Source organism: Apis cerana, linkage group LG1 (assembly GCF_029169275.1).
Source record: "Apis cerana isolate GH-2021 linkage group LG1, AcerK_1.0, whole genome shotgun sequence".
In the NCBI taxonomy this organism is placed as follows: domain Eukaryota; kingdom Metazoa; phylum Arthropoda; class Insecta; order Hymenoptera; family Apidae; genus Apis; species Apis cerana.
Genome location: NC_083852.1, coordinates 640,344 through 654,188, shown reverse-complemented (window position 1 = coordinate 654,188; position 13,845 = coordinate 640,344). Strand labels below are relative to the sequence as shown.

The window sequence follows — 13,845 nt, the reverse complement described above, 5'->3', positions numbered from 1 at the left end:
TTGATTCATGCGCTCGCCGTGCCGCGCGCGGCATTTAAATTTCAAATAGTCCGCCGGATACATCTCTCGTGGTCCGTTTATGACAAAGTGCCGTTGTCGCATCGAACAAGACGAGTCGTGCGCTCCGCCTCGCCTCGCCTCGCCTCGCGTCCCGTTAAAAATAGAAGAAACGGGTGTATCTGAGAAAGGAGAAAATTCGAAGGGCGATTTTTGGGAAGCGGTTGACGGGCGAAGATCGATCGCGCTCGAGCTCGATCGTCGCTTTCCCCCTCCTTTCCCTAACCTATCGAGTATCGAGAGAATCGTCGGGGGATCGTCGTGGCCGGTCGGGAGACGCGACGCGCCATCTCGCGCGAGCCGAATCTATCCCGCGATCGTCTTATTTTCCTCCAATCCATAGCTACGATCCATAGTTCTCGATGACAGACGGCCAACCTGTACCTCCCGTATCTCGCCGGAGAAAAAGTGGGAACGCGTTAATCGTGATTTACTGGGACCGTGACGGGACGGGCCTCGGTGGACGGTGGACGTCGGCCTCCGTCCCGAGTTGCGAGCATCGCGCGTACGATCCCCGATCGCCTCTCATCGACCGTCGTTACAAAGCTCCGCTCTCTTCCTGCTTCCTCGTCGCGTCTCTTCTTCGTTGCGTGGACGAAGCGGTGAGCGGACGGAAACGAAACGACCGGCTTCCGCCTTCGATCCTTCCTTCCTTCCTTCCTTCCTTCGATCGATCGTTGGGCGACACGCAAGGGATCGAGGGAAACTGAGCGCGATCGGCGAAAGGCGAGGGCGCGGCGGAGGCTGCGACGATTCGACGACAAGGAGAGATTGAGGACAGGGAGGAAAAGAGGAGTGGGAGTAAAAGCGGCGCGCGGTTTGGTTTGTGTTTCAGGACGAGGTGGGAGGCAGTACGGTGGTAGCCGAGGGTGTAGTAGGCGGCATAAAGGGCCCAGGCGGCGGGTGCCGCGCATCCTCGATGACGATGGCCGAGAGCGCCGTGGAGGACGCTGCAGCCGCGCCCCCGGGTCCGGCCAAGCCGCCACCGCCCTCCTGTACCAACAACAACACCCTCGCGGCGACGGCCAACCGGAACCATCGCAATCTCCGCCGCCGGAAACGACTCGACCAGGTCCTCGACATCCTCCAACACCGGAGCTCGCCCTCCGAGGGCGAGGTGTTGAGGTTCGAGGGTAGCGGCCCGGCATCCGAGGAGGAGGAGGACGTGTTCGGCTCACCGAGGTCGTCGTCCAGATCGGCCGCCGATCCACCGTCCGGCATCAGTCTTCTACCCCTCAGGTTGAAGAGCGAGGAGCCCGCCACGCCTACCGGCGAGGAGCAAGAGGACGGGTCGAGCGCCAACCAGTCGACCGCCGCCACCACCACCACCACCACCGCCATCGCCACCACCATCACCACCGCCACCACCACCGCCACCACCACCACCACCACCATCACCACCACCGTCAACACCAACAACAGCAACAACAACAGCAGCAGCAGCAGCAACAACCACGACGACGAGGACGGGGACAAGAACGGCGAAGAGACGCAGCAACAGCAACAACAGCAGCAACAGCAGCAACAGAATCATCACTCGCACCATCACTCGCACCATCATCGCCACCGGCACAGGCATCATCACAGGAACAACGCCAACCACCTGGCTTACGATCACCTTCATCCCCCTCATCAAAGATCCTCGGCACCGAAATACGCGGGCTGCACCTGCGTCCAGTGTTCCCAATCCTCCACTCCCCCCATGGTGCTCCCCTCGCCCACCTCCCCCCTAACCCCCCTCACGCCCCTCACCCCACTCACCCCGCTCACCCTCCCCCCGTTAACCCCAGGATCTCTCTCGTCGTACAGTTTCGAGCACTACATGCACACCAAGTACCTGCCGGACATATTCAGGGGACGGAGCCACTCGGACTCGGACCTGGTGCCGGGATGGGACCAGAAGCCGCCGCTCTCCACCACCCCGTCCGTGTTCGTCAACCATCCGCTGAGAAGCGGTTTCTTGGACAGCGACACGACCAGCCCCCAGGAGTCCCCGTTAGACCTCTCGATGAAGAACCTGATGGCGTCGGCCGCGGCGGCTGCCGCGGCGGCCGCGGCCGCTGCCGCCGCCGCCGCCGCCGCCTCCGGCCGACCGCCCGCCCTCCAGCTGCTCCCGCCGGGAATCGTGTCGAGGGGCTCGGTGAGCGTGCCCGTGGTGAAGGGCGACGTGGCGTCGCCCACCACCAAGGAGAGCGTCGCCGTGAGGTACAACCTGGAGGTGTCCCCCGTGGTGGAGGAGATGCCGCCGGGGGCGGACGTGGCGTACGTTTGCCCCGTGTGCGGGCAAATGTTCAGCCTGCACGACCGGCTGGCCAAGCACATGGCCTCGAGGCATCGCAGGCAGGGGCCGCAGGACGCGTCGGCCAAGGCCTACCTCTGCGACGTGTGCAAGAGGAGTTTCGCGAGGTCGGACATGCTCACCAGACACATGAGGCTGCACACGGGCGTAAAACCGTACACGTGCAAGGTTTGCGGCCAGGTATTCAGCAGGTCGGATCATCTCAGCACCCACCAGAGGACGCACACCGGCGAGAAGCCGTACAAGTGTCCCCAGTGCGCGTACGCGGCCTGCCGCCGGGACATGATCACCAGGCACTTGAGGACCCACGCCAGATTTCCCGACGTCCAGACGCCCAAGAGCGAGCCCGGCCTCCTCCCCGGCGAGGACAGCCCCACGTTCGCTCGCGAGATGGCCTCCCCTTCGGCTACGATCAAGGCCGAATGACGACGGCCAGGTGGATGACCGCCGCGTTTCTCGCCGCTGCTCGTTTCCAGCTTCCGATTTCCAGCAGCAGCAGGAGGAGGGGGAGGAGGTGGAGGAGGAGGTGGAGGGAGATCAAGAGCTTCGACGAACGGTTTCGGGATCTGGGAGGTGGAGGAGGTTGCGAGGTCCCGATGACGACCACGAAGACGAGGACCACGAAAACGCAAGGAGGACAACGATGGAAGGGAAGATCGATTTTCCGATGAAATCGAATCAATCCGTTGGCGAGGAAATCGTTGATATTTTTTTCTTTTTCTCCTCGTAAAACGCCTCGTCGTCCTTCGCGTCGAGGTCGAAAAGCTTCGATTTCGAGTCGAGTTGAACGCGAGTAGAACGCTCATTTAACAGTATTACAGCGATGATACTTGTTCGTCTTCCCCGTTGCTACTCTCGCGAGATTCCTGTTTGCGAGATTCGTTCGTCGAAGATGCGATTTCGTTCGGCGAAATGTCACCGTCGCGTTTCCCCTTCGCGTCTCAAAGCCTTGAGAGGCTGTATGATTCCACGGACTAATTGTTCCCCCAGTCCCTCCCCCCTCCCCCGTTTGAGTCCCATAAATAATATCGTTTTAAGAGTTCTTTTTTCGAAAAAAAAAAAACAAAAAACAAAAAAAAAACAAAAATAAAAAGCGCAAGTTCGCGATAAATTTGAAACTTTTGTACGTAGCGAAACGTTTTTCGAATAGATGGATCGAATTTTGTTAAGGGGGGAAAAAATAAAAAAAGAAATAGCGTTTCGATTTCGAAAAGTTGTTACGTTTAACGGTAGGAAAAAAGGAATCGATGCATCATCGATCGGTAAAAAATAATTTTACGAATTTCTGAAACGAAATTACTTATGGAACACGTCCACATCTCGACATATCTCTTCTCTCGATATCTCTCGTTTCACGCGAGTGTTATTGATTGTTGGAATCTCTTAAACGTTCGATACACCACTACTCTCCCTCAATCGATACTCTTGCAAATGAAACGGGAATAATTTGAAAGCATTCCCGCCGTTGTTCGCGCGTTTCTTCAACATGATTACGATAATTGCGCCAAGGTTGTTTAAAATTACCGTGAATCGGAATTTTCTCTCGTTGAAAAGTGTGATCGAGACAGGAGAGAGAGAGAGAGAGAGAGAGAGAGAGAGAGAGAGAGAGAGAGAGAGAGAGACAGAGAGAAAGGAAAAGAAACTTGTGCCAAATTTTCAACGATCGTTAAGCCGCGCTCGTATATACGTATCGGTCGAGTTGAGCGCGTCGATGGGGAAGATCGTTGGCGACGCTCTTTCTCTTCTTAGGGGATCGCTGGTTGTTTTGTTTTTAATTAATAACGTGGTTATCTATAGAAAAAACTATGTTTCTATGTTCAAAGGAAAAAGAAAAAGTTAAAAAAAAAAAAAAAGAAATGATATTTATTCGCGTCGAAGACGATCTTCCTCGGATCCATTCGTTGTTTTGCTCGACAACGAAATTGTCGTCAAGTTGAGACGTGATTGTTCATTGACATTGTGTTGAAAAAAAAGAACGCTGTCGAGCGTGCGATCGATAGAACTTTGTAGTTGTTATAACGACTTTTCGAACAGGAGAGAGAAAGAGTGTGTTATTTTATTGCGCGTTGCGAATAAATCCTCTCGTCGTATTAATAGTATATATATATATATATATTTATCGAAAAATCCGTTTGTTGCTCGCGAAGATAGGAAAGCGGTCGAAGCGCGTTTCGTGACTGTGTCTCTCTCTCCCGAGAGAATTTCAAAATCTCGAGAAGGGAGACGCGACGACAAAGGGGAATTATTTTCCTGCGCGTGAAGGGGAATTGAAAAAAGATAAATAAAAGAAAGAGAATGAACATAACCGTACCTGCAGAAAGAAAGAAACTTAAAGCATAATAAAAGCGTTTAGATGTAACGTTAATTAGTGGGTAACGTTTAATATTATTATTGCGTTTTATTATTATTATTAATTATTACTACTACTACTACTATTACTATTATTATGATTATTATTATTATGATGATGATTATTATAAATATTAATATTAATATTATTACCGATAATGATATCATTATTGTGAAAACTGTTTGGCGTTGTGAGAATGTTGCGAAACGCGTGCGCGAAAAAAGATAGAAAAATATTTTTTTACATATCGTCGGAAAGAGACTTGGCGAAAGGGTCCGAGATTGGGAAAAGAAAAAAAAAAAAAGAAAAAAAACGAGAAGCGAGCGCAGGACGCGAGTTGTCACACTTGGAAATTATTTCTCGTGTTGTATTCGAAAATTGTTACGAACGATTTAATAATCGAAGGGGAGTTTCACTTCCAATTCGTCTCTACGCTCTCTCGCGTAACGCGACGATGTGAAACGCCCTCTAACCACCTCGCGTTTCGGTGGCCCTCCCCCTGGTGACCGATCCGTTAACTATAAGCGTTATTACGTTCCGACGAAGCGCGGGCCGATTTCGACCATTCGGGAATGACTCACGATGCGGACGATCCCCCTCGAAAAAATACTCACGTTCTCGCGACCAATCGGATCAACTTGGATCGATCGCGACGCCGTTTTCTCGACGGATGCTCTTCGAATTTATCCGGTGTGAATTCGAACGGAAACTGTTATCTCTTTTTCTTGTTTTTAATCGAAGTTGAAGAATCGAGTCGTTAACGTTATTCTCATATTTTAAGTGACACGAAGGAGAAAGGGATCTGTCGATAAAACGGCGCGTCCACGACGTATCGTCCACGAAGAGAGAGAGAGAGACTACACGGTGGTGTCAGCTACTTTAACCTTGCTCAACCTCGTTCGTTCGCCTTCTTCCTTGCCATAACTCGGCCGCTGTCCGGTGTGTCTTCTCCGCTCGTGGCCACGATAAAACAGGTGGTGACGAATATCGCGAGTCACGCACGATGCTCATCCGTTAATTAATACAGGTGCGCGCGCACACGTTGTATCGTTATATCGATATATATATATATATATGTATTATACATTCGCATTCGAAAGATAGCGCACTTGTACACCTACGTAATAAACGCGTTGTTGTTCGGGAAATGCACGCGAATATGGTAGAATATGCGCGAGTTTTGAAAGGAGCGCGCGCACGCAGGCAGGTATGTATATCTGTATTTTTGTATACCGAGGTTTTTTCTAATTAGTCTTACCGTTTTAAGCGTTTCGAGGAAGAACGTGTAATTAGCCGTTAAGAGAAAACTGTCGCTCTCTGCTTGCCATTTTAACACTTGCCTTTGTCGATCGAACGATTACTCGGAAGGCGGCTTGTCGGAGCGAGACAAGAGAAGGATACAAAAGAGGGAGAGACCTCGAGGCGGAAGGTCTTATTGTTTGTTCCTGAATCGAACGAAATCGTTGAAAATTTATGAAAATATTTTTCCAAATCGTGTGTGTGTTTTTTTTTTTTTTGCGAGAAATTGCAGTTTATTTTCACTTGACTTTTCTTTTTTTTTCCTTTCTTTTTTTTTTTCTTTCTTGGAATATTTTTGTCTTGTCTTTTACTTTGATCGTTATTATTTTTCTTCTTTTTCGTTTGATGAGAGGAAAAGGAAAATTTTCTTCTTTAACAGCAAAGGATAAATTTGATTAATTTACAAGTTGAAGTAACGTACGATTTGATTTATTGTTTCTTTATCATATCGAGACGTCCGTCTCGATATCCAACCCTCGCGTGATTCAGCCTTAAAATTGAGAGAATCTCTCGTGCAACGAGTCCTTTTTTCGCTTGATGAGATGGGAATGAAACGAAATAAAAAAGGGACGTAATTGTATAATAAAAGAAGAAAGAAAAGAATAATGCACACGTTCTTTGTGTCTTCAGGCAATTAAGCGATCGCCGTGCCAGACAACCTGTTCTTGTAATTATTAACACTCATTTAGCCATTCGTATGATTATTTCTATTATTATTATTATTATTATTATTATTATTATTATTATTATTATTATATTATTAATTATTATGCCTAGTTACGTTGTTAAGTGATTAATCATGTTTAATGCTTCTATTATTTATTTTGTTATCCTATTCGCAAGTCAAGCTTCCTATTTTTCGTCCTATTCTTCTTACATTCTCCCTTCCCCCTTGTTCCTCGTTTCATCGAAAAATTCCGCCCTGTCTCGTCGACCGCGGGATGGAGAAGAAAGCTCCGCTCGAAACGAACTTCGAAATTCGAATCAATATGTCCGCATTTATAAAAGTTTCTCGAGCTTCTTCTTCGCCCTCCTCCTCTGCATCATTTTCCCCCCTCCCCGTGTATCGTTTGGGAAGGGGAAAATGACGAGGGACGACGAACGTATATACGGCATTATCCGCGGATGATTCTCTTCTCGTTCCGTGACGTTCTGTTCACGTTTTTTTTTTTTTTTGTATAACGACGAACAAGTAAAGATCCTATAAAAAAAAAGAAAAGAAAAAAGAAACAAAAAAAATATATATATATATATATAAATGCTCACGAGGGTTTCTGTAAATTATTGATGATGACGATTGTGTATGTTAATTTATAAATTATGTTGTGTTTACCAATCGTGCCAGAATGGAAAAAAAAATATAATTTTTCAACGAATCTATCACGCGCATTTTTCATTTTTCATCCTTCTCCCTACTCGTAGACGACTCGTTCGTTCATTTATTTATTTATTTATCTATTTATCCATCTATCTATCTCTTTATCGTCACGATCATTTCCACTTTTGATTTTCCTTCCTTTCCATGCTCTCGTTTATTTTATCGTATCCACGGATTTTAACTCGATTCCATAAGACTGTCGTGGGAACGGTGCCGTGCCTTCGCCAGTGTAGCGTTTGAAGGAGACCGAGCCTCGTCGAATTAGAATACATATCACCAAGATAAACGCGCGAGAAGAACGAATATTTTTTCATAATCGGTGGCAAACGCACCAACTTTCGAATTCCCTATACTTTTCCCGCGCGAAACTTGTGCCACACTACTCGCGCACGAACAGCGTCGTGCAAACCGCTACGATTCGAGATTTGTGAAAAATTACGCTCCAATGTGGAAGTACAATTATTCGAAATACAATTCCGCCGATTCGATATACCGAATTCGAAGATAGTATTCGAATTATCTGGTTGCGGAAGATGAGATGCGCAAGAGAAGAGAGAAGAAGAGATCTGGTCGACTCGATTGCGCGCGTCTTTTTTCACGGCCTTTTTTTTCAAGAGGAAAGGGCTCGAACGGATTTTGCGATGTGTTCCCTTTGTACCCGTTTCTACGAGTGATGATCCTTAATATCTGTACATCGAACGATAAACTGAAACTCTGTATGTTGCTGCACACTTACGATGGAAATATATATACACGTTAATTGTTTCTAAATCGCTTGTGATTTCTCGAAACTTCGTTACAGCTTCGTTACGCGGATCGCACGTATTTGAGATCGCCCTTTTTTCCCCTTATCGCGATGTAAAATATTTAACAGATATTCATGACATTTCCGTAACCAATTATAGGATGGGAATATTATGATCACACGTAGCTATTCCTGAGATATATAGAATGGATTTTCTGGAAGGAATGTTTATCGTTATTCGTCCTTTTATATATATGTATATAGCGCTATTCGTATTTTACACCATCTATATAACCATATAATCTTTAATTCCAGGTAGGTAATATTGATGTTCAGATAAAAGGAACGAATACTTTTTAATTAGATTTGATTAGATGTTATAAATAAATTTCTTCTAGATAAAACGGATCCTTATCGACGAGGTTAGATTAAATTAAAGTCGTAAATTATCAATTAATATATCGGTGAAACTAGACTCGTGCGTGAATAATATCGTTGAAAGATATGTTTAAAAAACGTACGTTCGTCTCTCTCGACGATTGTTTATATTCACACATAACTAATTAAATCGTAAAAGAAATTTTATTCGAAACTTTTTCCAACCACGATATCGGAACCACTTTTTCACGATATCGGAAAATAATAATTGCATCGGTGTATAATTATCAGATATTAATTTTTCTCTTTTTTTTCCATCAAACCCGGATTAAAGATTGTCTTCGGGCGTTTATCTTTTAATACTCGTCATTGAAAGCTGCCCATTATCTGGTAGAATTATCATTATGTCACGTATCTTGTAGAAGAAAAAATTTTCATAATATGGAATACATTCCAGATATTGCAACACGTGACTCGATAAGCAAATATTAAAAAAATTAGCGTGAATAATTGGCGACAACGAAGTCATCGAGTATCGGATAATCGGGGCGGAGAGAGCGAGTTTACGATTGTCGAAGCGCGTTTTATCGTACGAAACGCGCTGACTCGATACATTTGGCCGCGATGAAAATAAAAGAAGGAAAAGAAGAAAAGAAAACAACGCGTCGGATGTTCTCGGGTGGAAAATATTATTTCGCTCGCGTTTTCGATTATTAATTCCCGCGGCGCACGCGATCGGCAGGTCGCGCGTTCTCCTCCTGCGTTGGACTCGCGTGTACGCGCCACGGGATCGGGAACGGCATCACGAGATCGCCCTTTTATTTTCTCCTCGCCTGCCTCCACCTGAAAGTGGAGAACGAAACGAGAGAGAAAGGCAGGGGCGCGAGCAACCTCGTTGAAATTCGTTAGAGGGACACTCGACTTTTTTCTTTTCTTCCGTAAGAGCCGGGAATCGGTTACTCAACGAGCTGTCCATCGTCGTAATCGTGTCACGACATCCGCGCTAATAGCGGTCCTCGAACGAATCTGTTTACGCGTTGCCTTCGATTTGTCCTTTATTTTTTTTCCTTTATTCGACCAACTGGTATCGTTGATTTATGTAAGGAGAGAGAGAGGGGGGGAAATTGAACGACATCTGTCGCGACTTCGAATTAGAAGAAAATTCGTGAAAACGAAGCTATCGAATAATATAGAAAGTTTTGGAAAGTTTTGAAAGTGCAATAAATTCGATCGATATTTTCAACGGGGAGAGAAGATGGTCGAGATATTTTTTTGAGAATTTATCTCGGTCGAATCGGCGATGCCGCTCTTCCTTCACCTTTCGACCCTGCTCCTTAAATCTCGCCGCTGGATTATTACGTTTAATTACGAGATCGATTACGCCGATACGCACGATATAGCGATAATCGATAATCCAGATCTTCGCTTCTTGTTCATCGAGCCGGCTTTCCGTCCTCGTTAAATCAAGACCGACTTCTCGATCGCTCTATTTCATCGATAATACTAATAATAACGATTGTCCAAATGTTTAAAAACACGTTTAAAAACACGTTAGCGTGAACGATGGGAACGAATTGTTGGTTCGACGTTTTATCCTGATCGAAAACACTTTTCGTTCAGCTCAGATGTTGGATTTAATAAAAAAAAAAGAAAATAAAAACAAACGATTTGTACAACGCGTTAATTATTGTATCAGATTTTATTATACACAGTGACAACTGTTACAAATGGATAAAATCTTAAACTTATAAAGTAACCGTACACGAGCATCGATTAAAATTAAAAGGAATTCTTTCTATACGACTTTCGCGTAGAAAATATATATATATATAGGTTAGGTAAGGAGAAATTGTTTACTTGAACGTAAAATTGAAAAAAATGAAAAAGCCGTGGATAGCTTGCGCGCGTGTAGAAAGCGAAACAACAAAAAACCGTAATGAACCTGTCACAAAAGGCGACCGTCTATCGCAACGATGTGCTTATTTAAAATATCACGTAAGAAAGTAACGATTAATAATCGAGGCGATGACTTTTTCAAAAATTCTATAACGGCATCTTAATATCCAACCAACGATAAACACATCCACGACATATCACATGTCGTTAATTTACATAATCGTAACGATTTTATTGTTTCAAAGTCGATCCATTATTAGAAATACTTTCATTCGGGAACAGAGATAATTCTGAATAAGCACGAAGAAAATTGTAAATAACATCTTGACGATCGACCCAACTTACCCGCGATACAAATCGTTAATTTAATCGGTGTAACGATTTTATCGTTTCGAAAGCGACCGATCCATTGTTAGAAATAGTTTGACTCAAAGTATATCGTGGTGAGATAATGGTATTCCAAATAAGAGCGCGAAGAGGATAAAAGAACGACGGTTATATTGGAAATGATGGAAGAAAGGCGAGCGCAGGTGACGGTGCATTAAGGGGTGCGTGCAAGGTATTTGTTATCGCATAATGACGTTCTGCTTGATTTGCGTTACGCCCGCCTGATTTCAGGTGGATATCTCGGTTATATGCGCGCTCGGTCAACTCGGTGCGCCTCGTATCCTGTCGATCGGCCGATCGATAGGCCGGATAAGTGGTAATGGAATAATCGACGTTTCGTGTAAGGGATAGTCGGATAATCGGACGCGGGCGCGATCATCCCCGCAACAATATCCGGTGACACGGTTCCTTTTCTTTTAAATATCGGCGCGGTGCATCGGGTGGGAATCTGCTCGCGATCGGTCAACCGTTCCGCGAACCGGTTGCCGGTGGGGAGGAGGGGCGGCTTGTAATTGGATTAACGGACCATTGTCAGCCTTATCTTAATCGCCGTTTATGCGTTCGCGTTGTTTACGAGTGGAAATTGCGGATCGATGTTTCGCACGGCCGATGATCAATCCTCGATACAAAGCGTCTTTGTTTCACGCGTTTTATTACAACTACACGTGTAGGCGTGCTATCAGCTCGCTATTCGCAAGTTATCAATCTTGTCGCACGATTGCTTTCTTATCTCTTATCCCTTTTTTCTTTCCTTTCCTTTTCCTCTTTTTTACGTGGAGTTTGACGTTACAATGAGAAAAAAAGACGCGCAGCTTAATTCGGTTCGTTGATTCGTTGACTCGAGGAAAGAAATGTTTCGTTAAATTCGTTATATTTCCACTCTATATATACCGGTATTGTGTTCTAGACGGGGATTCGGTTACACGGATCGCGCGTGTCTTCCTCGGTTTCAAAGTATTTTGATATCTTTCTCAGAAGAAGAGGATCTACCTCGGGGAAGAAACGTGACGATGCTACGATATTCGGGGGCGTGCGAGACCGCGTCGTCTTAAAAAAAAGTGCTGACGAGCCGGGTCATCCACCTCTAACCTTTTCCTCAGCGGAATCTTGCTCGATCGGTAAGTGTATAATATATCTCCGCTTTTGCACGAATGCGAATACCTCGTTTCCACTATCTTCTTTACACGATCGAGAACACTGGAGAAACGTTAAACGGAAACGTTAAAAATTACATATTTGCGCGTAAACAGTTGTTCGTTTCCTTTTTTTTTTTTCTTTTTTTCTATAAATAATCGGAGGACGAGAGCGATTATTGCGTGGATCACGATTCATAAACCGTATCTTGGGGGGATTATCGACGAGAGAGTCGCGGCGTGGCGCGATTCCCCGCTCGTTTTCTCGCTTTTTCTCGTATGCACGCCGACGCACGCGCGACGCTGTCCCCGCGGATATAAATTATTGCGGCGTTCCGGACCCGGCGCAAAAAGTGCAGCGGTGCCCATTAGAAATTATAAGCGCTGCCGGTCGTCGACGCTGCCTTCCAACCGACTTCGTCTTCTTCGACTTCTCTTCGCTTTTTTCCCTCTCCCGCCCCCTCCGCAGCCTCCGCGGCTCACCGCGCTCTTTTTCTCCCCCCCCTCCTCTTCTTCTTCCCCCGATCAGCTCGGTCGAACCGGCTGATCGTACTTGTCACCGGTCCTCGTTCCACCCACGCCACGACGCTTGCCTTTCTACGCCGTGGACCGGTCCAACTTTTTATCGCGACCACCTGCCTCCCCTCTCCCTCCTCCCCCGTTCCTTCTGCCCCCTTTTGGTCTTTCCCTTTTTCTTCCCGTCCTCTCCGTCCCGATTCATCCCGCTCTCTCTTTCCTCTTTTAACTTCCCTCCGATCGAAATGAAGACGAAACTCGGAGGAATACCTCTGCCTCCCGTTGTCTTCGACAATAATTCGACGTAATCTTACGGTTATGGTTACGATAATATACGATATTTTGATTGGGACAAGGAAAAGGAGTCGAATCTTTCGCGACAATCGACGCGTGACTAAGAACAATTCGAAACATCGATTCCGCTCGAACCCGCCCGATCAATTGTCATTCGTGACAAACGGGAGGGGAGGAATGGATGCAAAAGGCGCGCAGCACGGGTTCATGGAAGCTCGGCGCGGTATAATAGATCAGCTGCTGCCCGTAATCGGCGAGGAACGAGCGTCGGCCAATCGACGTCTCCTCGATACATGTCCTCCAGGTTCCTTCTCTCCTCCCAAGCAATTGTCTCGACGATGGTCGATGGGATGGAACGACGCCGTCGATAATTAGCCGGTGATTTTTGTGAGGGGAAGATGGAAAATGTCTCAATCGCGATAGATCCGATCGATGTTTCAGTTATCGGCGAGCCCGTGGAAGAATTTCCGTTTTTCAGGCGACCGCTCGACGGAGGACGACGCAGGTTTTCTTGCGGTAACTTCGTTGTACCCGGCGTCCGCGCAAAGGCAACGAGGGCTCCTCGAGCACGTTCTTTCCGCGTCGAGATTTACTGCGTCGTCGTCCCGGTTGAGCGGCAGCTCGCCGTGGAATGCCGATGACCCGCCGCCGCCGATCGAACGCGCGCGAAATCGTTGGAGGGAAAAATCCGAGTGGAAAAACAGACATTCATCAGCCGGAACGCGGTCGACGGCGTGGGCGAATTTATCGGGGACCAACGACTGGTCGACGATTCGCGCCTTTTATAGACGGGATGCAAAAAGGTTCGTGGAATTTTAACGAGAATTTTATCTATTTCAACGCCCGGAGAGAATCGATCCGATCTCCGGGACACACAATTTAGCCGAGTTGCTACGTATTCGCGAGTCATACGAGCCGAGTCTGAATCGTTCCGCCGCAGCAGAGGGAATTTAGCCAGCAATTTTCCTTCCCCACTTTTCCGACAAATACGCGTCGACCGATAAAAAGAAATAACATCGAACCGATCGATTGGACGGTTTGGTTAAAATTGCTCGATCGAGAGCCGCTGAAAGGAACGCGGCAACCTCTATGGACCGGTAGGAGAAGGACGGC

At 46.6% G+C, this 13,845-nt stretch overlaps 2 protein-coding genes across 3 annotated transcripts in view; both read left to right on the top strand.

Annotated features, from left to right (window-relative positions):
* LOC107992711 (dendritic arbor reduction protein 1) overlaps positions 1–8,154 on the top strand; it is a 50,829-nt gene extending 42,675 nt beyond the window's left edge. Inside the window, exon 2 of one of the 2 annotated variants that reach the window (XR_009832195.1) lies at positions 893–1,031. Coding sequence is in view for 1 of the 2 variants with exons in the window: in XM_062083062.1 (XP_061939046.1) it covers positions 893–2,782 (1,890 nt within the window). In the remaining variant the exon portion in view is untranslated. Of the gene's footprint in view, positions 1–892 lie in introns of both variants that reach the window. The other variant, XM_062083062.1, reaches the window with a different exon arrangement.
* A 135-nt stretch (positions 8,155–8,289) lies between these two features.
* The window catches only part of LOC107992718 (uncharacterized), a 196,033-nt gene continuing 190,477 nt past the window's right edge, over positions 8,290–13,845 (top strand). Inside the window, exon 1 of the mRNA XM_062083123.1 lies at positions 8,290–11,907. The gene's annotated coding sequence lies outside the window, so the exon portion shown is untranslated. The remainder of the gene's footprint in view (positions 11,908–13,845) is intronic.